We start from the raw sequence: 25,142 nt of genomic DNA, 5'->3' as shown, positions 1-25,142 counted from the left end.
CTCCCGGGGATTCACACAGGCAGTCACAGCTGTGACTTGAAATATTCTTTATTTTGTAAACATCTGTGTTTAAAATAGATGAACCCTGCTCACAATTCATATCCTGGACCCGAGACACAGCACACGAAGTTTACCCGTCACAGGGAGATGCTGGGGCTCAGGAGCAGGTGGAGAGCCTGGGGCTGTGCCGAACCTCAAGACAACAGGTGCAAAGGTGGAGCCAACAGGGAGGCGCACCTGCTCAACAGTCTAAGGCCAGGTCCCAGGCTGCGTCCGGGACTGGAGAAGTTTAGGGGTGAGAGGCTGACTCTGGTACCTCATGAGCATAGCTGCACCCTAAAATCCCAACCCCTCTCCTGCCCCATACCTCTCCCCAGCTGTGGCCCTTACGGATGGGGCTTCTCAGGCCATAGAATCCTAACCCCAAGTTTTCCCTTCCAGAACCCCTAGGGTACAGTAAAAATATAGTCCCTCTTCCCCAGGGGGGCTAGGAGAGAAAGGCAATGGTCCTCGGCCAGATCTTCAGGGAAAGCAGCAACAGTGACCACAGGTTGGAGCCAGTGGCCAGTATAACTTCCCCTCCCCCAAGCCCCTGGCTGAGGGCACACCGCGGGTTGGCACTGCTGACCTCCCCACCCCAGAGTGATGCTGCATGTTTTAACAGCTGAGGAGTTAGTTCTCAAGGAAACATCCTCAGCTGTGGTCATGACTTCGTCCTAAAGAGGCAGCTCTTTACATTTCTCATTAGCTGACGATTTATAACTATTCCTGCCTTCCTTTTCCTTCCACTACAATAACCCATCCCCCATTCCCTCATCCTGAGCTACCCTCTCCTGCCCTCTCCTGATTTGATAAGAGTCAGAGGAAAGGTTTGGCAATTTCAACCCCCACCCATTTTTTCAGAGGAGTAAGGAAGTGGGGCTCTTAACCCTTCACATGTGTGTGTCCTGGATTTTAGTCTTTAATTAGTGAATGTTCGATGCCCAGTTTTGTTTTCACTCCAGCGCCAGCCATGCAACGCAGCTTAAGACTGATCCTCCTCCCTAGGCTTCTCCCATCTTGGGAAGGTGGGGAGGAACCCTACTAGGGCTGGTAACTGACTTGTTCCCTCCTTAAAGGGCCTCCTGCAAACGACTCTTGGACCATATGGGGTTAAAGAAACTTCTTCCTGAAACAAAGGGCCCTGGAGGAGGGAGTCCGCTTCCCTCCACCTGTAGCCACAGTGCAGCTGGCAAACCCTCAGGCCTCTGACTCAGGAGCTGAGGAACAAGATGAGCACTTGGTCTTGAAGGCTGAAGGGAACAGCACCAAGCATTCCTACCCAGGGCTCGCCTGCTTTCTGCCCGTGAGCCCCCTGCCCTTCTCCCACAAACTCTGGGTCTCAGGAAAGCCTTGAGAGCGGAAGGCTGGGCTCGGTGAAAGAACACCAGCGTGGTTCTGTCACCTCTCACCTGCCGGGGCCGTGGGGAAGTGCCCTTCTTACATAAGAAATGGAAGATGGGGCCCAGGAATCTCTGCTGCTGCCGAATTCCCCTCTGCTTTGCAAACTGCTGTCCTGGCTCTTAACTTGATACTTAGGAGCTGGTCCTTCATTTCCAAACACCTCCCCTTCCTGGAGTGTGTGGTTGGCCCCAGGGCTCTCCATGCCCCTGCAGTGCCCTCAGGCCTTGGTCCACATCTTTAAATTCGGGAGCCCGGGGTCAGGGAGAAATAGTGTATGTACTGCAGGGCAGGTAGAGAATTGAGGTTACTTCTTATCCCTGCCACCCCTCATCATTTTTTTTCTTCTCTGAAACTCAGTTCCCCCAAGAGGCAGGAGGGCAGGCAGCCAAGTGCAGCGGAAGCTGGGGAAGGGGCGGGGTGGGGGTGGGGTGTAGGACAACCCCAGGCGTGGGGACCACCAGTTTGGGCTTTCCTTCCTCTCTTGCCGTTCCTCTTTCCCCAGTCACCGGGGAGGCAGGCCCATGGCACATGAAGGAGCGGCGGGGAGGAGAGGACGGGAAGAATTTCCCACAAAGCGGGGTGGGGCTTCTCCCAGAGCAGAGCAGGGAACGTGCCCCTGAGCCTGAGTCCACTCCCTCGGCCCGGCAAAGAGGGAGGAATTGAAAGGTGCTGTACCAGCAGCCACACAGGACACGTGGGGGGGGGCGGGGGGAGGGCTTTGATAGGAACACAGCTGAGGGGAAGGGACAGAAAGGTGGGAAGAAGCGAGGAGAAGCGGAGAGGAGACCAGATGCACTGAGAGAGAAGGAACCTCCAGTGGCCTTGACTCCAGACTGGGCCATCGTCTGGGACCTCAGGGTAGTGAGGCAGTGCTCGTAGCACATCAGGGGCTTGAAGCAGGCCTGTGGCTGGGGAAACAGGCTGGAGGGGGCCATCCCGGGGGGAGGGTGGGGGAGGGGGGCGAGGCTGCTCGGACAGGACAGAGGAGCTGCTCCCCGGAGCCAGGCAGGGGGAGGAGCAGTGGCCGAGATTCCACAGGGTCACCCGAAGGAGAAGAGAAGCAGGGCAAAGCCCAGGCTCCCTGTGTGCCCGCAGCCCTCCTGCGGGGAGAGAGGACTGTGCGGGGCGCTCCACGCAAGATGCTCAGCACCAGCAGGTTTTTGAAGAGTTCTCCGGGCCCTCAGGTTTGCCCTCATCCTCCTCCATCTCCGCCAGGGCCAACTCATTGCTGGCGGGTGTCCGCAGACCTTCCAGCTCCTTCCTGTGGGCCTGCAGCACCAGCTCGGTCAGGCGCGTGAAGGACTGGGAGGGCAAGGAACACAGTAAGTCCAGGTCTCCCCTCTTCCCGGCACCCCTGTGGCTGCCCGCCCTGGGTGGGGCTCATCTGCTCTCAGCCACTCTGCTGCCCCGTCCTCTCGCCTCCCCGCCTCGCTGGACTCAGCTCAAGAGACGGGACTCACCTCTTTAATGTTGAGGTTGGTGCAGGCACTTGTTTCATAGAAGTCCATGCCGTACTCTTTAGCCAGCTGCAAGAGAAGAACATTCCCGAAAGGGCGTCGCTCAGGGAAGGGAGGTGCCCGCAGCACCTGGTGCATCCTTCCTGCCACTGCACTCAGGGCCCGCGCTGTGTCGCGATAGTTTCTCAGAGTAGATAATTTCTCAGATGAGACTAGGACTTCCTAAGACACAAGCTAGCAGAGAATGGGAGAAGATGCTCCACAAATGCACCCCACCTACACACAGGCACACATATACACCCAACACACACACATCACATATTAGGAGACAGAGACACAAAATTATTGGGACAAACTAATGAAAAACATGGGCTTTGAGGTCAAACAGACCCAGCTGGAATACCAGTGCTGTCACTTAAGAGCGTATGACCTTAGACAAGTTACCTCTTCCCTCTAAGCCCCAACTTCGCATTCTGTTCAAAGGGGATGAGAGCGTCTATCAACCAAGGCTGTGGAAGAGTTAAATGGGGTCATGCATCTGTAAGCATTTGCTTAGCACAGGGCCACACGTACAGTAATCAACAAATACGAATATTCTAGTAGGAATTGGCCTCTATTTTCAAAATTTTCAATGACCATGTATTATTTTTTATACTAAAAAACAATTTTATTTCAAGTGCTAATGGGACGCTATTGACTGAAGAGGGAGAGAAAAACTCTTGAGGCCCTCAGAGTAAGTGGGTGACTCTGGCCTCCGTGGTACCCATCTTTCTTTCTGTTCTCTGGGAGGATGGTCTCCCTGTGTGATTGGACATTCCCTCAAAACCATCCTCCTACCCTCTCTGCCACCATGGCTTCTCCGAATGTGGGCCCTTCATGCCTTCATTTCCCTTCCTACCTCTTTTCAACTGTAAGGAGGACAGGGAGTGGGTGTGGAGGGGTGAGATGACTGTAGGACAGAAGCTATGCCTAGATGCTGCTAGGGGAGAAGGGAGCCACTTGAGGTCTCTCCTCCGCACTAACCAGGGTGGGCTCTTAGGCAGAGGTAATCCTGCTTTGGGCGCCTTGGAGTTGGGAGAGGTCTTTGTTTCAGGATGGACCCCAAATCACTGTTCTAAAGGACAGAAAACAAACTCTCAAGGATGGCAATTCAGCCAGTGCCTTAGGCTACTGTGGAGGTAGGGGGGTGTCTAATGATGGTGATAGAACCCTGGGTCCCAGTTCTCAGGCCTGGCCCAGGAAGCCAGCCAAAAACCCAAGGGATGGATTCAGCCAGCTCACTCGCACTTACCTGCTGCCCTTGCTCTCTTCCCACCTGCCGTTTCTGCTCTTCATCAGCCTTATTCCCTATAAGGATCTTCTGGACACCTTCTGGTGCATACTAGGGACAAAGGACAGACAGAACTGCCAGTGAGTCCTGCTTTCCCCCAATCTCCCCACCCACACAGCCTACACTGGCTTCCACACCAGCAGCAAAGTTAAGAGCCCTAGGGACAGAGTGGGCTGACCGGGTGCAGGTGCCAGGCGTCCCCAAGTACCATGGCTGATCCCAGGGGTCCCAGAGGGATGTCACAGGGTAGAAGACACTGATGCTTCCTCGGGCTGGACAACTGGAAAGGACACTGGACTTAAGTCCAGCCCCTTATTCTACAGATGAAGAAGTGGGGACTCAGAGTTCAAATGGCTTGCCCAGGGCTCCACAACTGTGGTGGCAGAGCCAGGACTGGAACCCCAGTCTCGCAATTCCACCTGGTCCTGACATTTCAGGAAGGAAGCTGTTCACAGCGTAGGCTCTGTTCTAACTCATTTTAGGGGAAGACACAGCCATGGAGGCCTGGCAGGTTATAGAGCATGGAGGGCATGGCTGCTTGGGCTTCTTCCTCACGTCTTACTCACCCAGAGGTCTTGATCCGGGGCTGCAGAAGGCAAGGGTTCCTGGTAGTGTTTGCTCGCCAACCCTGACAGCTTCAGCCCTTCCCATATGGCCTTCACTTTGCTTTCCCCTCTGAGGTGCCCTTCCCCACCCCCAAGAGTGAGGCAGCACATCCTACCTCATCCACATCACTGACCCACTTCATGATGTGCTGGTAAGAGCGCTCGCTGCTAATGTCGTAGACTAAAAATATACCCTGAGAGAGAGAAGGAGAGAGAGATGGGGCAGGTACATGCACACAGAGACAGCGCACAGTCATGGGGTCAGAATCGGGTGCGGTACCTTAAATGCTGGGTCCCAATCTCCCTTCTCCCTGCTTAGCATAATGAAGATCCCTCAGCACCCAGAAAAGTCTCCTCTCTCAGACCCCCACAGCTGTTGCTTCCTAGGCTCATCACAGAGCTCTCTGAGGCAGAAAGGCACCAATACTTTGATGTGGTCTTTGGCCCAGGGAGGAGGGTGGAAGTTGAGGGTGAGGGTGGGGACCCGCCAGTAGTGAGTGCTCAGAGAGTAGCTGATGAATGAATGATCAGTGAACCGCCCTGAGCCCACCCCCCTCACTCCCCAGCAGGCAATCCGAGGGCCCATTTGGGGATCAGTGGCACAAATATCTCAAACGCCCAGAGCCAGGAGCGTGGGTGGCAGCATCCCACCTCTAAACCCTGAAAATAGCGGCTCACCTGGGCCCGTCGATAGTACTGCTTTGTGATGGTCTGATATCTCTCCTGCCCCGCTGTGTCCCTGCAATAGAAAGCCAGCCCTTCAAAAGAGCAGGGACCATGGAAGCAGGTGGGGAGGGGAGGAACGGGACCTGGGAGACCCTGTGCCTTTGCAGGAGAAACTGGAGAGCTGCAGGGTGAAAAATCAGTGGAGCTTTGGTCCCCAAGGGGATCCAAACGTATCTGACTCTGCAGCAGAGAGGGCTGGTCATAGGTGCTGACAGGGCTTGTGGGTCCTTGTCGACTGTATCTGCACTAGGAGCCACAACCATAACTGGGTCTTGGATAACTTTCTCTAGGATTTGGCCATTGTGGCCAGACTGGTGGGACTACTCCATCTCCAGTCCGTCTGGGACCTCTGCAGGCAATGCCCATACCACTCTGAAATTGGGAGGCCGCTCCAAATGCTGGAAAGGCAGTGCTTCCAGGAGCAACAGGCCAGAGAGCTATAGCGGCCCCCTGTGGCTACTTGTGGGAACTGCACTGTGCTGTAGTGAGGAACTCAGACCAGGAACTCCCACCGTAAGGATGGGGCGTAGCCCTCCCTGCTTGGAATCCTACCTCAGTGCTATGCAGGGCAGCACGGCCCAAGGGAAAAGCTTTATTCGAAGACAAACCCGCAGTGCTTAGTTTGCCAATTCCTTCTAATTCTTGCTTTTTGGTGACTTGCGGTCAGTCCCATAAGTTCCTTAAGAAAGAGATGAGAGGGAACTCCCTGGTGGTTCAGTGGTTAGGACTCCGCGCTTTCACTGGCAAGGGCCTGGATTTAATCCCTGGTCGGGGAACTAAGATCTTGGCAGCCGCAGAGACGAGAGATTAAGGCTCATGGGAGCAGGAGATGGGCTTTGAGACTTCTGCTTCTCTCCATCGAAAAGGTGGCCAGTTACTCCAGATGAAGCCTCTGGAATTTACACATGGCAGTGGCAGCTAGAGAGAGCCCCAGGTCCTCTCCTCCTACCCAACTCACCAAATCTGTATCCGTACTTTGATGCCATCTACCTCTATGGTCTTCATCTTAAAGTCAACACCTGGGGAAAGGAAGTGAGCAAGAAAGTTAGGAAGGGGGCTTCCCTGGTGGCGCAGTGGTGAAGAATCCACCTGCCAACGCAGGGGACACGGGTTTGAGCCCTGGTCTAGGAAGATCCCACATGCCACGGAGCAACTAAGCCCGTGCGCCACAACTACTGAGCCTGTGCTCTAGAGCCCGTGAGCCACAACTACCGAGCCCGCATGCCACAACTACTGAAGCCCACGTGCCTAGAGCCCGTGCTCTGCAACAAGAGAAGCCACCACAATGAGAAGCCCGCGCACCGCAACGAAGAGTAGCCCCCACTCACCACAACTAGAGAAAGCCTGTGCTCAGCAACAAAAAATAAAATAAATAAATTTTAAAAAAAAAGAAAGGAAGGATACCCGCTGAAGAACTGAAGTAAGGCCCAGGGCACTCATACCTGAGGGTCTCCTTTTGGTTTAACTTGGCAGAAAGATGGCACAAGGTAAAGGCCTTCTTGAACCAAAAACTGACCCTCAGGGAGTGTCCAGGGCTTTGAATGGGGCTTCCCTTCCTCCTTGAGCTGGAGTTGCCAGGAGTAAAGGGCCTGTGGCACACAGAAGTGAATAGGGGGAATCCACTCCGTTGCTGCCTTACTTAGCCCCAAAATGTGTCTCACTCTACTCCTGTGTAAAGTCTTCCTTATTTATACTTCTGCAGAGAACCACTTGTATTTATCCCTCCTGGAACTCTAAGCCCTAGGACTAGCAGTCCACCTCATTTGCCTGGGTTTATTCTCTGCCTTATTAGCAACCAGGAGGGGTTATGGTGCCGTCATGAATGTGGGGAAGGCACAGAGACCCTGGCGAGAGAGGAGGACTGTTTCAGCCCCACAGTGTATATAGAGCCCTCGGCACCTAACAAAGGCCCACCAAGGAGACGGCCTAGTGCCTCTGTTGCTGACTAGGCCCTTTTACCAGAGGAGGCACTGTTGTTTACTAGAAGGAGCATGGGCTTCAATGTCAGGCCTGTGCTTGGATCCTAACTCTGGCCACTTAACTCATAGCTATGACCTTGGGCACCTCTGAGCCTCCATTTTCTCATCAGTAAATGGGGACATTACCAATCATTTCAGAGGGTCACTGAGAAAACCAAATGAGATACAGTGCCGGGCACCTGGTGGACATTCAGTGGGTCACAGCTATCACTATACCAAGTGCAGCCCTGGTCTACATGGGAGCTCCTGGGTCACTGCCAGTGACCACATGAAGAGGCAGTGGCACAGCATGTCATTGGGGGAGGGAGGGTGGACAATTGGGTTCTCAGGCTCATCTGCCCAGGGGCTTGAGGAGCTAAGCTGCCACAAGACACAGGAAACGTAAGGGATTTGGCAAACCAGTCCAGCGCAGAAACGTATCTGGGGAATTTGCAGCAGGAGAAGTCAGCACCACCAGCAGCATCTGAATCTGAGTGAGAGCAGTGATGAGGCACCTCTCCCCAGCCCTCACTGTGCCAGGCACTGTGCCCAGTGATTCAAGAACTGTGTCTAGGAAGTTAATTAAGCTGCAGTCCTAGTGCGCTCCCTGGAGACAAGTCAGGAATGGGCACCATTAACCGGTGTTCAGGTGAGAAACAGGGTGAAGGCAGAGTTCTGGCCCGTAGTCCCCAGGCTGCACAGCACAGCCCCAAAGGTGCCAGAATCCCCAGTGCCCCTGCCATTCCGCCCCGGCATTAGTTCTTTGCCAACAGGAATACTTCCCCCTTATCCACATTGTCCCCAGCTTTCCACAAACACAGACATTAAATTCAGGCTCTTCCTTCTCACCACTGAGACCAATCATCATTTAATTAAAAGGGAGAAAAAGATTCAGACTGGACAACCTTAACTAAGTCAACTTGCTCGGAAGTGAATCATTTTTCACCTGCCCAAGCTGATTCATATCTATCGAGCTGTACTTTTCCAAATGGATAACGTCTGGCAGCCATTCTACCGAGGGTGCCAAGAAAGTAAAAAAAAGAGGAGGGAGAAAGAAGGAGAGGGAACCCTGGCCTTGGTGGGGGGCAGTAGCGTGCTCACCCCCTCCCTAGACAAGCAGTTGTCAAGAATTTGCGTCTCGGGACTTCCCTGGTGGTCCAATGGGTAAGACTCCACGCTCCCAATGCAGGGGGCCTGGGTTCGATCCCTGGTTAGGGAACTAGATCCCGCATGCCACAGCTAAGAGTTCGCATGCCACAACTAAAGATCCCGCATGCCACAACTAAGACCTGGTGCAGCCTAAATAAATAAATAAATATTTTTTAAAAAATTTGCTTCTCCCCAACACCCGGCATAGAAGGGAATCAAGAAACCTTTGTTCTTTCCTGGTACAGTGCCTTCTTCCCAGGAAAACCAGGGATTCTGTTCATTTCATAATAAAGCCAGCTCATCCTCATACCAGCCCAGCAAGCCCAGTCAAAGGGCAGCACCTTGTGCAAAGTGGTCGCAAGGGTGGGGAGCTGGTGAGAGAGGAATCTATATCCTTTATTCCACAAACCTCTATGGGAACTTACTTTGTGCCCTGCACAGTGCTAGATGCAGACAAAGTGGCCAAAAAGACAGATGGTCCTTGCCCTTACAGAGCTTATCAGACAGGAAACAAAGGCCCAGGGAGGTAAGATAACTAGCCCAAGGTTGGCACAGCAAGTAGCAGCGGCCTGTTTGATGGCAGAGCCCTTGCACTGTTCCTTGGGGGAATGAGAGGAGAATAGTGTGTTAACCAGGCAGAGAGGCCTTACCTACGCTTTGCTGTTTCTCTCTGGAGAAGGGCTCAGCGGGGGGAGGAGCCCCCAACACCAGGGAGCTTTCCCTGACAATGAAGGCAGGTCTTAGGAGAGGCAGGGCTGCCAAGAAGACAGGGAGCCGCCCTGGGAGTGAGCGCTGGGCTTGGATTCCTCCTCCCCTCTTCCCTCGCTTCTTAGCTGTGTGGCCAGGGACCAAGGCTGGGGAATTCTGGGGGCTCATGGCACCCCCCACCCACCACCGTCTTGCAACCTAGACCCTCCTGACCACCGATAAAATTTGTTGTAACATCTCTGAGAAATAAAATGCATCAGTATTGGCTCTTCACCGGCACTAAGGAAGAAACAGAAAGTCTATGCCTTCTGAGGGATCTTCCTCTCCCACCCACTCCCCTCCTTTAAATTGAAAGATTAACAGCCCAAAGATCTTCTAGTGAAATCTATTGCTCTACTCTGCTCCCATACACCCTGCACCTTCCACGGTGTCCATCTACCAGTCAGCCCTGGCCTGCCATGACCTGTGCCCATCTGCGGCCCCTTCCCTGTCCCTGCGTGGCTGTTGGTTTTTTCCCACTGCTGAGCACTGCAGGGCAAAGTCAAAAGACTGGCCCTGTTTAGTCGCCTAGAGACTCACGCTTTCTCACCTCCGCCGGCCCTCGCCGCTGCTCAGAAGCTGTTTATTCCAGGTGCTTCACCCACCACATTCCTCACAGCCACTGTCTTCCCTGCTGAAGGGCTCAGTCCCGGTCCACCCTCTCCCTACCACTACCACTGAAAGCATCCAAGAGAACACCCTGTCCACTGTCTTAAGGGCAAAGTGACAGCTGCCTGACGAAGCCTTGCTGTGAGGCCCACCTCATTTCCTCAGAATGTCCTGTCGTCTCCACCTTCCCTGGGGAAGAGTCCTCCATCCTTTCCAAGTCTCACCGCTCAGCTGTCATCAGCCCCCTCTAGGTGTGCATCCTGTCCTAACAGTTTCGCCCCTCTCTGTTGCACCTTCAGACTCCTTAGAGAGAAGAGAGATTCTTCATCTAACTCCACCCCTGGTGTGTTCTCATTCTGGCTCCCCTAAGACAGCACTTCTCAAACTTTAAAGTGGATGCAACTCATGTGGGGACCATGTTAAAATGCAGATTCTGATTGAGTCGGTGTGAGATGCGGCCTAAGATGCCACACAAGCCTCTAGGTGAGGCTGATATTACTGGTCCATGGATCACACTTTTGACAGCAGGCTTCTAAGGACAGTGGTTCTCAAAGTGCGGTCCCCGGACCTGCAGCATCCGCACCACCATCAGTCAGGGCTTGTTAGAAATGCCAATTATTAGGCCTCGCCTCAGATCTACAGAATCCAAAACTCTGGGCAGGGGTAGGGGTGGAGGTGGCTAGGAATCTGTGTTTTAACAAGCTCTCCAGGTGATTCCAGCACATGCTGAAGTGCGGGAGTTCCATCTGGACTGCGACTTTGCACGGGAAGTGTCAAGGGAGGCAGCATGGGAGTTCTCCGATTCTCAAGGTGTACTTTGTAGATGCTCAGCTTTAGAATCACCTGGGGTGATTAAAAAAAAAAAGAAAAGAGATACTACTTTGACTTTCTAGACCTAATGAATCAGAATTTGAGAGTGAGGCCCTGAAACCTGTATTTTTAACAGGACCATGGGTGACTTTTTAGATAGACGAAAGTTTGAGGGTTCTAATTTAGTGGAAGAGCTATCCATTAGCACTGGAGTCAGAAAGACCTGGGTCTGAATCCTGACTCTGGTACTTGCTGTGTGACTTTGGGGAACTCTCAACTTCTCTGAGCCTCAGTTTGCTTGCACAGAATGAGAATACCAGTGGCCTCCTAAGGGTTGGTGTGGGGTATAAATTAGATAATATATGTGCAGCTCCTCATAGGTAGAAGATAGTTCTCTCACTCCTACCTTCCCTTTGCTAAATAAAGGCTTCCTGGGGAGGAGCCAGGAAAACAAACCCAGAGCACCCTTGATGTGGGAAGGATTGCACAGTCTAGTCCCCTGCTACTCCACTACCCTTGCTCATCCAGAGACCGGCAGCATCCACGTCACTGGGGAGCCTGTTAGAAAATGCAAATGGGCCCACCCAGACCTACGACATCCAAGGCACACTAACGTTTGAAAATCACTGTCTAGCCCATCTCTAGGTAGAACACACGCAAGGTTCATGATACTGCTAAGCATTATAGCACACCCCCTGGCTAGGGGATCCAGAGCCCTTGGTTCTCATGCCAGCCCTATGAAGGAGGTAGGGGCAGGGATTATTACCGTGAGGCACAGAGAAGCCAAGTAACTTACTCCCTTCCCACATCCTATGGCGGAGCCAGAACTGCAAACAGGTTTCTCAAAACCTACCCAGGACACCTCACTTGATCAGTGGCTTCCCAACCCTCCAAGGCTGCGGACTCTTACTGCCTTTTCTGTCCCGCCCCTGCCTTCCCCACCCCTGTTCTGGTATGACAAGGCGTCTAGTAGTGGGTACACATGGAGCAAGCCCACCATAACCTATTATTAGGGAGCCCCTTGGTCCTGAGAGCTCACGATTTCACTAAGCCCAGATGCATCGCCTTGCACAGCGCCACGTCAGCACTCCTTCAAGAGGACCGGCTTCCTTTCCCGGGCACAGGGAACACCCAGGTGTGAAGAAACAAGCAGCTACCTCCACACCGCTCCGGCAGAGGTTCTTGGAGACCTTAGAGCCCTGGGAGCAGAAAGTCAAGAAGACGAGGCCCTCTCCCAACCAAGTGCCCAGAGCACGACCAGCAGTTCATCGTTTCTTCCCAGCACCTCAGATACATCAATGGTGGTGTCCGCCACACCCAGTGTCCCTTTTCGGCTGGAAGTGCACAACCCAAAGCCTCCGCTCAGGGAAGCAGGGCTGGCTGTGGCATGTTCTTTGTGGAGAAGCAACTCCTGCCTAGACCAGGATGGACATCTGACCCAAAGGAGGCCCATCAGTGGGCTTGCTGGTCACCCACAGCGTGACCTGGCCAACAGGAGCAGCTGGGGGAGTGCCAGTGCCGTCTCCGCCAAAGCGGCTCCTTCCAGGTGGTGCAGAGGGCCTGGCCAGTTGGTACCGAGAGAAGCAGGAGGCAGACAGATGTGCGGAGTGGGGGCTGGGGGCATGGGTCCCAGCACAGCTACCGGTCCATGCCAGACCCCAGGTGTCGGCCCGTGGGCATCCTCATAGCACAGCCCCTCTTCTAAGCGCGCACCTCAGGTTGCCTGAGAACTCTCAGCCTGTACTTGCCCACTGCCGCCTAGTGGCTCCCCCAGGCTGGTGGCAAGTCGTTTCAGCTACAGGGCTGGGAGGAAGACGATGTGCCCTGCTGCTTGCCACCTCCTACTTTTTGTCTTCTTGATGCAGAGCACCTAAGAGGCAGAGGATAACTTTTGTATTTGACAAAATTTGTGTTTGTTTTAAAAATCTCCGCCTCGCACTTCCCTGGTGGCGCAGTGGTTAAGAATCCACCTGCCGGGCTTCCCCAGTGGCGCAGTGGTTGAGAATCTGCCTGCTAATGCAGGGGACACGGGTTTGAGCCCTGGTCTGGGAGGATCCCACATGCCGCAGAGCAACTAGGCCCGTGAGCCACAACTACTGAGCCTGCGCGTCTGGAGCCTGTGCTTCGCAACAAGAAAGGTCGCAATAGTGAGAGGCCCGCACACCGCGATGAAGAGTGGCCCCCGGGCTTCCCTGGTGGCGCAGTGATTGAGAGTCCGCCTGCCGATGCAGGGGACACGGGTTCGTGCTCCAGTCCAGGAAGATCCCACATGCTGCGGAGCAGCTAGGCCCGTGAGCCATGGCCGCTAAGCCTGCGCGTCTGGAACCTGTGCTCCGCAACGGGAGAGGCCACAGCAGTGAGAGGCCCGCGTACCGCAAAAAAAAAAAAAAAAAAAAAAGAGTGGCCCCCGCTTGCCACAACTAGAGAAAGCCCTCGCACAGAAACGAAGACCCAACACAGCAAAAATAAATAAATAAATTACTAAAAAAAACCTCCTACCCCCAACATCTTAAAAAAAAAACAGAAAGAAAGAATCCACCTGCCACTGCAGGGGACACGGGTTCGATCCCTGGACCGGGAAGATCCCACATGCCGCGGAGCAATTAATACCATGAGCCACAACTACTGAGCCCGCACTACTAAAGCCCGTGCTCCGCAACAAGGGAAGCCACCGCAGTGAGAAGCCCGCGCACCACAACGAAGAATAGCTCCCACTTGCTGCAACTAGAGAAAGCCCACACGCAACAAGAAAGACCCAACGCAGCCATAAATAAATAATTTTAAAAAAATCTCCGCCTCCATACCAGCAGTGCCAGGCATAAAGTAGCAATGCCCTTAGTGGCATCCCCCTGCCCCAGAGAGCAGGAGGAGGGGGTGCCCATGGCTCGAGAGCAGTGGCATGTGTCCTGCTGCCTTAACACCTCACAGACAATGACAAGAAAACTCAGTTAAGTGACAGTGCCAGGCCCTGACACAGCTATGACGGTGCTGCCCTAACTATACCAGTGGCCTCTGGCTCTTCCTGTGTCCTTGGCTGTGTAGCCTCTGCTCCTTCAGCAGCAACCCCCAGGGACTGCCAGGCCACACCGAGTCCTGGAGCACAGCAACAGGGCTGCCGTCAGAGAACTGGAGGACAGGGAGGCCCTGCTTTAGGTACTGGGGCTGGGACAGAGGGACAGGGCAGGGGAGACGGCACTGGCACTCCCTCAGCTCCTAAGATACCTCACTGTGGGGACGAGCTTACTGCCCCAGTCCACAGTGGAGGGCCTGGAAAGACCGTGGAAAGAAGGGAACAGGGCACATCCAGGGGAATGGCACTCCTTCCCATCACTGTCTGCCTCCTGGAAAGCATGGCAGTGCAGCTCAAGAAACAGGGCGGCTTGAGGACACGGGGAGGGGAGGGGGGGCTGGGACAAGGTAAGAGAGTGGCATGGACATATATACACTACCAAATATAGAATGGATGGTTGGTGGGAAGCAGCTGCATAGCACAGGGAGATCAGCTCCATGCTTTGTGACCACCTAGAGGGGTGGGATAGGGAGGGTGGGAGGGAGACGCAAGAGGGAGGGGAGGGCTTCCCTGGTGGCGCAGTGGTTGAGAGTCCGCCTGCCCATGCAGGGGACACGGGTTCATGCCCCGGTCCAGGAAGATCCCACATGCTGCAGAGCGGCTGGGCCCGTGGGCCATGGCCGCTGAGCCTGCGCGTCCGGAGCCTGTGCTCCGCAGCAGGAGAGACTACAGCAGTGAGAGGCCCAGGTACTGCAAAAAAAAAAAAAAAAAAAAAGAGGGAGGGGATATGGGGATATGTGTATACGTATGGCTGATTCACTTTGTTATACAGCAAAACCTAAGCACCATTGTAGAGCAATTATACTCCAATAAAGATGTTGAAAAAAACAACAAAGAAGAAACAGAGTGGCGAGGTCGTTAACACAATTGTGAGGTCAGAGTTTGGTTCCAATCCTGCCTTTACCACTAATTGCCTGTGTGATCCTGGGAAAGCTCCTTAACTTCTCTTTGCTTTAGTTTCCTCACCTGTGAAACGGGGATGGCAATCCCTGATGTCAGAGAATTTTTGTAAGGATTATGAGATAAGCTATAAAACCCATAACACAGAGCCTGGCACAAAGAGCTTTATTAAATCTTAGCTGAAAAAGCTATCTCCTATGGTGGGGAGGAGATTAGGGTCATGGCTTGGGGAATAGAAAAAGCTCTAGAAAGTAGGAAGGAGCTCATGTCAGGAAGAGGAAGCAGAGCGGTGCCGAGAGGGGAGACAACCACGCTCAGCTGGAGTGTTTCAACGGAAAGTGGGGATGCCGCCCACCGCGGGAGCCACACGGCCCCCAGAGTCTGCCTGCAACCTAGATTCTGGCAAACCAGGTGTGCCTGTTGGTGAGCCAGCACCTCATGGGTTAATGTCAGGTGCCAGCTTGCCCGCCCGCCCAGTGCCACGTGCTTCAAGTGGAAACAGGACTCTCCTGGGTGCCAAATGTTATCACCGTGATCAACCGCAGCCCAGAGGCCCGGCAGCCAGCGTGACCTGAGCCTTTCCATCAGCAAGGAGACGCCACCACAGGAACAACTTAATACATCTGAAACCCAAGGCAGATACCCAATCCCTGGAGCCATGTTGGCTCCGGTTACCAAGCTCAAGTCCCGGGAAGGACCCCAGCCCCTCCCCCTGCAGGAAACCAGCATGTACGGGACAGGACGTGTGGAGCTCACGTGGGATGTGGCAGGAGGTCACCCCGAGCAACCCCAAAACAAACTGTCGGGAAAGGCAGATCCTGCAGGGAGGTGGCTGCCTGACTTTGCCACCCCAAACAAGGCACCAGCGTAATCCCTTGCCCTCAGCAAGAGAGGAAACCCTTTCCCCGCCAGCTGAGGGACAAGGGAGGGGAAGAACAGGGAGAGGAAGAAGACAGGAGAGCTAAGAGACAAATCTCAAGAGAAGATTCCAGGCACAAGTGTGCCTCACACCAGTCAGGTGAGGGGCGGGGCAGAGGGTCTTTGCCCCAAGCCTGCCACTTACTGCATCGCCCTTCCTCCCTTCTGTCTGGGAACTCTTAGCCTCACTGTTTGTGCGGCTGCATGCCACTGACTTCCTCTTACCCAGCTCCGGAATGACTGTCCCTCATGCTGGCCTTGTTCAGGGGAAAAGGTGCCCCCAGGCTCTCTGAGCACATGCATGAGGCAGCATTCGCACCATCTTGCTCTGGGAGCAATGGGAAGCAGGGCCTTTGGCAGACAGAATCCTGATCCTCTAACTCCAAGGCCATGATTTAACCTGAGGTCAAAGGCCCTGATTCAGATGTCCACCCACAAGAAAGACTGGCGATCTCAGAATGATATTCCCTCTCCTTTCTTTTTTAAGACACAAACAGATGCAGCGCACGTAGTGATACGGGGAACAACTCTCTAGGCTACTACCTTCGCATCAGATCTTGAAGGGAGAGTCTTTGGAGACCCTGGACCCAGGAACCCAGGGGCTATTATCATGCAGAAGGGTTTCCCAGTCAAACGTGGACTCCCCTGATGCTGAGAGGAATGCATGCCCCAGTGCCTGAGCCCTAGGATCTCCTACTCCAGAGTCCTGGAGGGTCACTTCAGCAGCCTGGCTGAGCTGATGGGCATCATCTGACACCAGCAGTGACCCTGAGCAACAGGCAATATTGACCTTAGTGTAAGACACTGACCTGTCACCTCTGCATTCACCAAAGAGGACCCGACTCGTGCAGGGATCACGGGAGCCACTTCCTTGCTCCCTGCTATGTCTGAGCCTCTCCTATAGCGTGTATCTGAGCAGAAAAGCTAAAAGCTACAGGAAACTATTCACCCCTTACAAAATGCTCCCCTTCTTCTCCCCTCTTCTCACAGTTCCAAAGTGTGCATGAGTACACAGTGAGTTTCTCATTGTCTGTGAGTCCCAAGAAAGCAATATTACTTGCAACTTCCCTCAGGGAAGAGCAAAAGTCCTCTAGGAAATATACGCATGCATTCATCCATTCATTCATAACAAACTATTATTGAATGCCTACCATGTGCCAGGAGCTAAGCTAGGTACTTGAAGACACAGCTGCAAATAATACAGAAAGATCCTTGTCTTCAGAGAGCTTCTATTCTAGTGCGGAAGACAGATAATAAGTAAACTAGTAATTTCAGAGAGTGCTAAGTGTTGAGGCAAAAGCAGAATAATGGAGTAGAGGATGAGGACACCCGGGCACAAGCTGCTTTAGAATGGCTGGTCAGAGAAGATCTTTTAAAGGAGGTGACATCTGAGCTGAGGACTAAATGACAAGAAGGTACCAGCAGGGGGAAGATCTGAAGGATCAGGGCCCCAGGCAGGAACACATTTCAGTCAAACTTGCAGTTCCTCAGAAGAGAAAAAAAAGAGGGGCCACATTATTCTTTCCTCTGTGATAAAAGAGGGAAAGCTTAGCAAGGCCCTGCCCTTCTCTGGGCTCTCCTGGGGACCCACCGTCGTCACGCACGTGTGCGTACACATTCATGGACATAGAAACACACATTCATGGACGTAGAAACTTGTCTGGAGGCTCTAACTGAAGAATGTACCAAGAAACTTCTCAAACACTTGCAAGGCCAACTTGGAGACTCCTCGCCCCCCACTTTATGACAAGATCTCTACACAGACTGGCTCACGCATGGAAAGCACACCATCCCTGTGCAGAGTAGGTGTTCGGGAAACATCGGTCCCCTTGCCCTTCCCACGGCTGCATGCACAGACCTCCACAGGGCCTCCGGGCTGTGTGCCACGCACTCCAGCTAACCCCGTCCTGCTCCCCTCCAGCAGACCCTTGACCTGGGCCTTGCTCCCTCAGCCGGCTGCTGAGTGGTCCGTGGGTACCGCTGAGGCAGCCAAGACCCGCCAGGCTTCTGACCACTCACTCCTCCGCCCTCCGCAGAGCCTCTTCTGGGCTGGGCCACGTTGACAGGCGGCAGAAGGTTCCAGGAGGAAGAGACTGGAGCCTGGAGCCTCAGGAGCAAACATCTTGGAGGGAACAGGCCCTCTCGATGCGCCTGCCCTCGCTCGGAGCCCAAAGAGCAAACTCCCAGCGAGGCTCTAGCTGAACTTAAGCTGGTGCGACCACGGCCAGGCAGAAGAGTAGCAGCCCCGAGTCCTGAAGGGTTTTCCACACACCCCGCCCCCAGCCCCGTCCCCTGGGGCACCCTGCTTAGTCTTCCAGGCCTCACTGAAATGTCACTTCCTCCGTGAAGCCGTCACCAACCGATGCAGGAGGAACTTATCACTCCTGTGTGATTCCAAAGCATTCTGACATGGTTTCTGCATAAACTCTGCTTGTCTGTCCGGATGCCTGACTCTTCAACAGCTCTGTGAGCTCCCAGAGAGCACAACAGCATCTCGCTCATTTCGCAGTCTCATTGCCTGGCAGAAGGCAGATACTCAGTGTATATTATTCAACAAAACTGAATCAATGAAAGAAAAAAAATGAATGAGTAGGTGTGTGAGGGAATAAATGAGTGAATGAATGAAGTCAGTACATTCCAGTAGAAAAGATCCGTGGAGAGAAAATTTTAATCAGAGAAGAGGGATCAGAGAATGACCCATATTTTGAAGCCAACTGTCGGCTCTCTCTTTGGATCGTGGGGCCCCAGTCACAGAGTTCCCCGTAAATATTATATCAAAATAGTATCATGAAGGCAACACTCAGATCTCATCCTCAAAGGTGCCCCGGCCAGACTCCTCCATCACGGCCCCGGACTGTCCCCCAGAGGGTCATGTCAAGGAAGCAGCCAACAGCAGTGGCACAACTGTCCCTCCAGCCCGGAGCCCTCAGATGGGGTGAGGGAGGCACACGTCCTCTCCCCTTTGGCTCCCAGAAGAGAGGTTCTGCTTGGCAGCCATGGATGGGCCTTCTGGGGTGAGCGAGGGCATGCCCAGTGCAGTCTGGGAAAGTGGAGGAGAGGAGATGGTTCAAGTTAGGGTCACCTGAATGCAAGACGTGAGCATCACTTCCCTGGGGCCTCGGTGTTCCTAGTTATAAAATAGGGCCAATGATTAGTTCTTTCCTCCTCAGTGGGAGGGATTAAGCGTTCAGGAAACTCGGTGGTACCCTTGACAAAGCACATTGCCCAGGGCGGAACAGCCAAGGAGAGGTCAGAGGCCGGTGCAGAAAATTGGCACTTTTACAGGGAAACAGGCGCAAATATTAGATTACAGAAAAAGGCACTCTGGGAAGAGGGGGCAATCAGGGTGGAAGAGTAATAGCTGAATATCGACTTTCATGTTATAAAGCTCATCACCAAGCTGTCTGGGAAGCAGGGAGGAGGAGAAGAGGAGGGAGAAGCAGGAACCAGGGTGCTCGAAGCTGTGGGTGAATCTGCAGTTGTGCAGGTGGCACAGGTGCACAGAGCAGCTGAAATGAGGGCTTCTGAGCCATTCTCGGGGATCACGTCCTTGGGGCGGGGGGTGTGCGCAGCAGGGCCGGAGGCAGGGTGACACCTGGCTGAGGTCGGAGCCTTGAGGCAGAGCCGTCCTCTCGGGTCACGGCTCTCCCCACTCCTCCGCCTCTGCACATCCTCGCCAACTCACTCTTCCTGCTCAGCCCCGGCACTGTCAGGGCAAGGGGGGAAACAGCACCAAAGCGGAAATGAAACCCAGAGTCTCCTCATGTGCTCCCCAGGAAGGGCAGCTGGCACCCTGGTTCCCATGTTGTTCTCTGCTGTCCCCGCAGCTCCTTGCCTGGCTCAGAACGGCAGGTGCTCTGCAGAGAGTGCCCGAATGACCAAATGCACGACTGATGGACAGGATGACCTCAAAGCACATACTGACAATTTGTTCATCTCCAACTTTCTTATGAGCTACGGATAATCATAATACAATGAGAGCAGCTGCCTTTTTTTTTTTTTTTTTTGAGAGCTCTGCCAAGTGCTTTGTATCTATTAGCCTCTGTAATCTTCACAAAGACCATTAAGGAAGGTTCTGTTACTATCTTCCATTTACAGATGTGGAAATTAAGGGCAGAGACGTTAAGTGTCTGTAAGGCCACGGCAAGTCTTAGGCATGTGGTCTGCGCTCCTTCTATTCTGCTCAGCTTCTCACCTCCCCTTCCTTTCTGCAGGCCTCCCAACACGGTGGGGAACACAGACCCACCTGACCCTCCCGCGGTGTACACGGCATGTATACATAGTGCCTTGCGGTCTGGGGGCCCGCACACCTCAGGACCACAGTGCCCAAGCATTGGCCCCCATGTTTGTTAGGCCACTGGATTGCAGGCTATTGATCTCTCCCCCCCTGGTCCTTCCCCAGCCCACTCCCCCATCTTCAGTTACTCACAAGCCCTTTCCCCAGGCAAGGAGAGCCAGTTCAAAGAGAACTTCCTGAGAAAGATGCTACTGCAGCAGCAAACCCAGCCTGAGGAACCAAGCCTGAAGCCACAGCCGTTCAAACAGTGAAGCCAGAAAATTATAGGCCGAAGCCTCCTAGAAGCCCAGAAGGTGGCCTTCAAGACAAAAAGGTCCCCAGGACAGAGACAGAGATGACAGGGTCTCAGGGAAGACCAAGGATTGGGGGGAGAAAACTAACTCAAGGACAGTCCCTACAGCTTGCATGAGTGGCTGACACGTGGCCGCCACACATAAAGGAAATCAAAGGTTCCCTGCATGTCGATGTCCACTAGGATGGGACATCATCTCCCCGCTGGGCAGGCAGCGCCAGCCGTACGAGGCCCTCTCAGGTTTGAACTACTCGCTGCTTCCGGAGGGAAACAAGAACAGGGGGTTGCGTGGAGTTTGGTGTTGGTGCCCCAGGAGGGGGAGGGGTGGAAGAGAGAGAAGGGACGAGCTGAGAGGGTCCTACGTGCCCACATACTACCACTGGTCTCCCCTGACTGGTCTCCCTGCCCCAAGGCCTAAGCCCCTCTCCCAGCCAACATCCTAAGTGCCACCTTCATCCTGTCGTCCCCCTGCTCGAGAAACCCTTGACGCCATCACGAAGGCTGGAGTTCCGGCTCCTCAGCCAGGCCCTCAATGCCCTCTGCCCTCGTTTGTTCATTAGTTTAACATTTATGGAGAGCGTGCCTGGCCCTGTTCTGGGACTACGAAAACAAAGAGGAATGAGGTTTGGTCTGACCCTCAAGGCACGTGAAGTATACTTTGGGAGACAGAGAGATAAACAGAGGAATGTTCTCCTCCCCTAAAACTCCCTTCTGTTCCAGCCAGACTGCCCAGAGTTCCATGAACACCCACTGAATTCCCACCTCTGTCGTCTCTGCTCCCGTCACTCCATCTGCTCCTTCCCCTACAGGAACTGAGATGCAGCCCACACTGCAAGCCCTCTCTCCAGCCTTCCCTCCTCCCTGAGCCTCCCTGCCGCTTCCGTCCACACGGCCCCTCTCCTTCTGTGACCTCCTCCATCTAGTGCTTTGTGTAGCATTAGCACTCATGCACGGGCCCCTCACCATGCACGGGCTGCCTAAGACAAGTCTTGCGTGGTTACTTAGCTGCTGATACCGAATGTGATACCTTCATTGCTACTAGGAACAATGAGGATATCATCCATCCCCTACATTTGAAGAGTGCTTCACAAAGTGCTTGCAAAGAGATTCTCTAATTGTGGCCAAGGCTCTTTTTCGCCTGTGTTGCTTCCCCAACTAGATCACAGGCTTCTGTGGGCAGGAAAAGGTGGACCGCAATCTGTCTCTAACATGCCTGGCGCGGTACTTTGTAGCGAATGTTTAATTAATTGGCTTAACAGGTGAAGAAACAGCAGAAAACATCACAGTGCTGACTGCCCGCCTCTGCACGGGCCCCTTCAGGGTCAGCACAGCTGCATGGGAAATAAATGCCGGTGGCACGGACCCAGCTCAGGGCCACCTGCCCACCTGCTGACCAGAAAGAAGAGGGGCGGTCAGTGCCTCCACCTACCTGGGAGGTCTCCTCACTGCCCCCTGCAGGCCCATTTCTGGAATGTCACATGCTCTTACAGTAAGTGGCCTAAACAGTGAATCACAAATTGACATGATCCAAGAATCTGAACTCTGTCTTGGTAGTCACTGGTGAATTGCCCCGTTTTCCCTATTCCACAGAAGCAGCTCTGGGAAACGTGCAGAGATCAACGTCCATGATCAGGTCGCAGCGCCAAGCCCAGATACAGGACACACGTTTTTTGTTTTTGTTTTTTTTTTTTGGAATGGATAAATTAATGAATAGGACTTGGTAGTACCCATTTTCTTGGCTCCTTGATTTGTCTCCTGGCTGCCCCTTCCATCACCCTGGGGAACTTTTTGTATCCCTGAAGGGAAAGCTTTTCTTGACCATCCAACTCTTCTTCTAAGTCTTAGTTACAGCCAAAAAACACGCCTAAGACAAGGCAGAGTCACAAGTGCTGTGGAAAGCTTTAAACCGGAAAGCATTTAAGAAACCCAGTGGGGCAGATTTTAAAAGGCTGTTGTGAAGAAAGGCAGGTTTCTTTCTCTTCCATGGAATCTAAACTCCTAAAAAGTCCTCTCTATCCTGGATAAAGGTGGACCCAGCCATCAGTGCAGAGAAAGTGCTAACCTGCTGCCCTTTGTCCTCAAGCCTGCAACCTGTCCTCATATCCCGTCTGGTTCCTCAGCCATTCCCAGGCACTCCCCCAACATCTCCTCTTCCCTGAGCCTTCCCCAGAGGCCTGCAGCCCTCCCTTGGTCTCCAGACCTGTCCCATCCCTGAGATGTGTCTCATTCAAACAGCGGCCCAGTCCAGGCTCCAGGGCCTCCTAGGAGCTAGCTTTACAGCTCCCCTGAGGAAGATGAATGCATCTATCTGTCCCCTGACCCTGAGCCCCTTGAAGACAGTGAAGCAAAGAGAGAATGAGACCCCAGGAGCTCAATGATGATGACAATGGTAATAGCAGCAGTCTTTTACAAACATTATCTCATTTAATCCTTCCAACAGCTGGGCAGGTAGGAACTGTTATCATTCCCATTCTACAGATGAGAAACTAAAGCTCAGAAGCTGAAGTGATATTCAAGGTCACGCTGCCCCAAAGTGAGATTTCCAGGTCTGTCTGACAACAAAGCCTGCCTCTGGACCATGAGGCTCTCATCCTCCTGGCTCTACCTGCTCCCTCTTTTCTCTTGGCAAGGAGCCTGTGTGGGGAGGGAGGGCGGAAGTCTCAAGTGGAAGCCTAGTCTGGGGCCCTTCCTGACAGGAGAGGGGACCTGGGCAGTGCTGAAGCCACTCCAGAGCATCACTCAGGGAACCTGTTAGATGTGAGTGGAATGCCCTCCACTCAGACCTCTCAGAGGAGGAGGCCACTCAGGGTTCAAGAGGGGACTCTCAGAGGGGAGGCCACCCACTCCTATGGACCAGTGAGCCCATAACCGTCCTGTCCGGGATGCCACAAGGCCTCGTCCCTCTAAGCACAGGCTCCAGCGTTGCCAGAGCAAAGAGATCTCCTCTAAGGTGAGTCCTGCCTGCTTTCTGACCCCCTTGCCTGGCAAGTAATCCTCCTGGTCCTTAGCCGCCTTCAAGACAAATGCTTCAGCTGGCTGCTTTTCGGAAGCTGGCTAGTAAATGCCCCCTTCACCGGCACATGGGCTCTCACCTTGGCCATGCCCTCCTCGCAGGTGTCCCACCTTGTGGCTTCCCTCCACAACTGTGCTCTGTCAAGTCAATCCCTTCCTCCTCTCTTCCCCCTCCTGGCTCCACACTGGGTCGCCCCTGGACTGAGGGTACCCAGTGACTCAGAACTCGGCTCCCCCCACAGTGAACCCCTGTCCCCGAGCACAAGCTTTTTCTCCCCCTCCCCCTCTGCACCTGAGGGTGGGGGGATGTCATATCGGTGGCTTTGATTCTCACTGCCCCAGCTTGGGGTACCCAGGCCTACGCCACCCTGTTATCTCGGCTTCTACGGGGAGGCTCCCCAGCGTGAGGCCCGAGCGCCTTCCATAGTCACGGACAGCAGCAGGGAGCCTGTCACCTCCAGGAACCCAGGCTTAAATCCCCAGCCGGTGGCCCCTCACCCCGGGACTCATCCCCTCGTTCTCGCCTCCCACGACACCGCCGCTAGCCGGAGGGGCGGACCCTTGTTCCCGGGCTGGGGAAGGGGCAGGGGCCGCCCCGACAAGGGGCGGCGGCGGGGAGGGTGGGGCGCCCCCGGCCACCGCCCCTTACCGATGGTGGAGATGTGCGAGGAGTGGAACTCGTTGTCGGTGAAGCGACACAGCAGGCAGGTCTTGCCTACCCCGGAGTCCCCGATCAGCAGCAACCGGAACAGCACATCGTACTGCTTCGCCATGGCTGGGCCGGCGGGCCGGCGGGCCGGCGGGCGAGCGGGCGGGCGGGCGGCGGGCTCAGCCCCGCTCGCCCCGGGCCATCGCGGCGCGCGCCCGCCCGAGAACTGCGCCGGCGGCGAGAAGGAAGCGGGGCCGGCCCGCGCCGCCTCGCCGCCGTTCGCTCGCTCGGTGCCGGGAAGCGTGTGCGGCGGGAGCGCGGTGGGAGGAGAGAGCCGGCCCTCGCCCGCCCCTTCCCCTGCGCCGCCGCCGCCACCGCCCGGAGAGGGGGCGGGGAACGCGCGCTGGGGAGGAGACCCCTAGGCGGGGGGGGCGAGGGCGGTGCGCGCTCCCCGCCCAGAGGGTGCGCAGCCCGGGGAGGGACCCGCCCCGGGACCCGCCCCCCTCCCGCCCTCTTTACGCCGGGACCCGGGACAGATCGGTGGCGGGGTGGGGAACGTTTTTGTTTACCTGCAGACCTGCATGGGGGAGTTGGAATGAGCTCCCACCCAGCTCACCTCTACCAAACTCGGCTTTCGGGTCTCGTCCCTTCTCTCCAAATAGCATGCCGAACCTGGCCCTGCCAGCTCCAACCCAGCGGAGCGCCCCGCCCCTGCGGAAGCCTACTGGGCGGGGGGAGGGGGCAGTGGTTGGTCCTCACCTAGGCTCACCCTTGGGTCGGAAGGCCTTGATCTGGATCGCGATTCAAGCACCGGTCTACTCTGGAAGTCGCGGTCTCCAGGAACCCTGGGGAGTTATTGCTAGAATTCTCCCTGTCTGCCATCTGGCTTCTCCATAACCTTGTGTGACTGTGACCTCCCTCCAACCGCGCTCCCCCCCCATCCTATTTAAACAGGGAAAATGTCTGCTGACCTCCTTCACCAGGCTGAAAATATAGCTGATCATAAAAACATTTCCAGATGCACAATCCTTTGGAAGTGTTGTGCAAGCAAGTCTCTGTTTTGGATCTAAGCTGCTTAGGGTCGGTGCTCAGGATGCCAATACATTATTTCAGCCCACTGAGTATTTCTGCTGGTGCACACCAATGGCACCAAACAATGAATGGGCCTCT

At 54.5% G+C, this 25,142-nt stretch overlaps 1 protein-coding gene and 1 long non-coding RNA gene across 5 annotated transcripts; both read right to left on the bottom strand.

Moving 5' to 3' along the window:
* Positions 1–32: 32 nt before the first annotated feature.
* RAB15 (RAB15, member RAS oncogene family) lies at positions 33–24,810 on the bottom strand. Of its 4 annotated transcripts, none has more exons than XM_067733174.1 (7): positions 24,732–24,810; positions 6,520–6,580; positions 5,514–5,574; positions 4,952–5,029; positions 4,192–4,281; positions 2,904–2,969; positions 33–2,745 (listed from the first exon to the last, which is right to left on the bottom strand). In XM_067733174.1, exons 2-7 carry the CDS (start codon positions 6,564–6,566, stop codon positions 2,587–2,589), a joined length of 501 nt encoding a protein of 166 aa, XP_067589275.1. In that variant the 5' UTR covers positions 6,567–6,580; positions 24,732–24,810; the 3' UTR covers positions 33–2,586. The 4 variants fall into 4 exon arrangements, with proteins under 4 accessions (XP_067589275.1, XP_067589267.1, XP_067589249.1 ...); XM_067733166.1 differs by lacking the exon at positions 24,732–24,810 and adding an exon at positions 24,542–24,702; XM_067733148.1 differs by lacking the exon at positions 24,732–24,810 and adding an exon at positions 23,973–24,430.
* LOC137222301 (uncharacterized) lies at positions 17,428–23,909 on the bottom strand. The gene is made up of 3 exons (XR_010942403.1): positions 19,318–23,909; positions 18,805–18,849; positions 17,428–18,281 (listed from the first exon to the last, which is right to left on the bottom strand). It is a non-coding gene; the product is annotated as an uncharacterized lncRNA (long non-coding RNA).
* Positions 24,811–25,142: the final 332 nt, after the last annotated feature.

Source organism: Pseudorca crassidens, chromosome 1, assembly GCF_039906515.1.
Source record: "Pseudorca crassidens isolate mPseCra1 chromosome 1, mPseCra1.hap1, whole genome shotgun sequence".
Taxonomy (NCBI): Eukaryota; Metazoa; Chordata; class Mammalia; order Artiodactyla; family Delphinidae; genus Pseudorca; species Pseudorca crassidens.
The sequence above is the reverse complement of the archived record's forward strand: the minus strand, read 5'-3'. Positions and strand labels throughout refer to the sequence as shown.

Coding starts and splice junctions, on each gene's coding strand:
- RAB15 (XM_067733148.1), bottom strand. CDS start 24,096: ATGGCGAAGCAGTACGATGTGCTGTTCCGGTTGCTGCTGATCGGGGAC. Junction 5,575..6,519: donor AAAGTACGGATACAGATTTG/GTGAGTTGGGTA, acceptor TTTCTATTGCAG/GGACACAGCGGGGCAGGAGA. Junction 2,746..2,903: donor CCAACCTCAACATTAAAGAG/GTGAGTCCCGTC, acceptor TTGCCCTCCCAG/TCCTTCACGCGCCTGACCGA.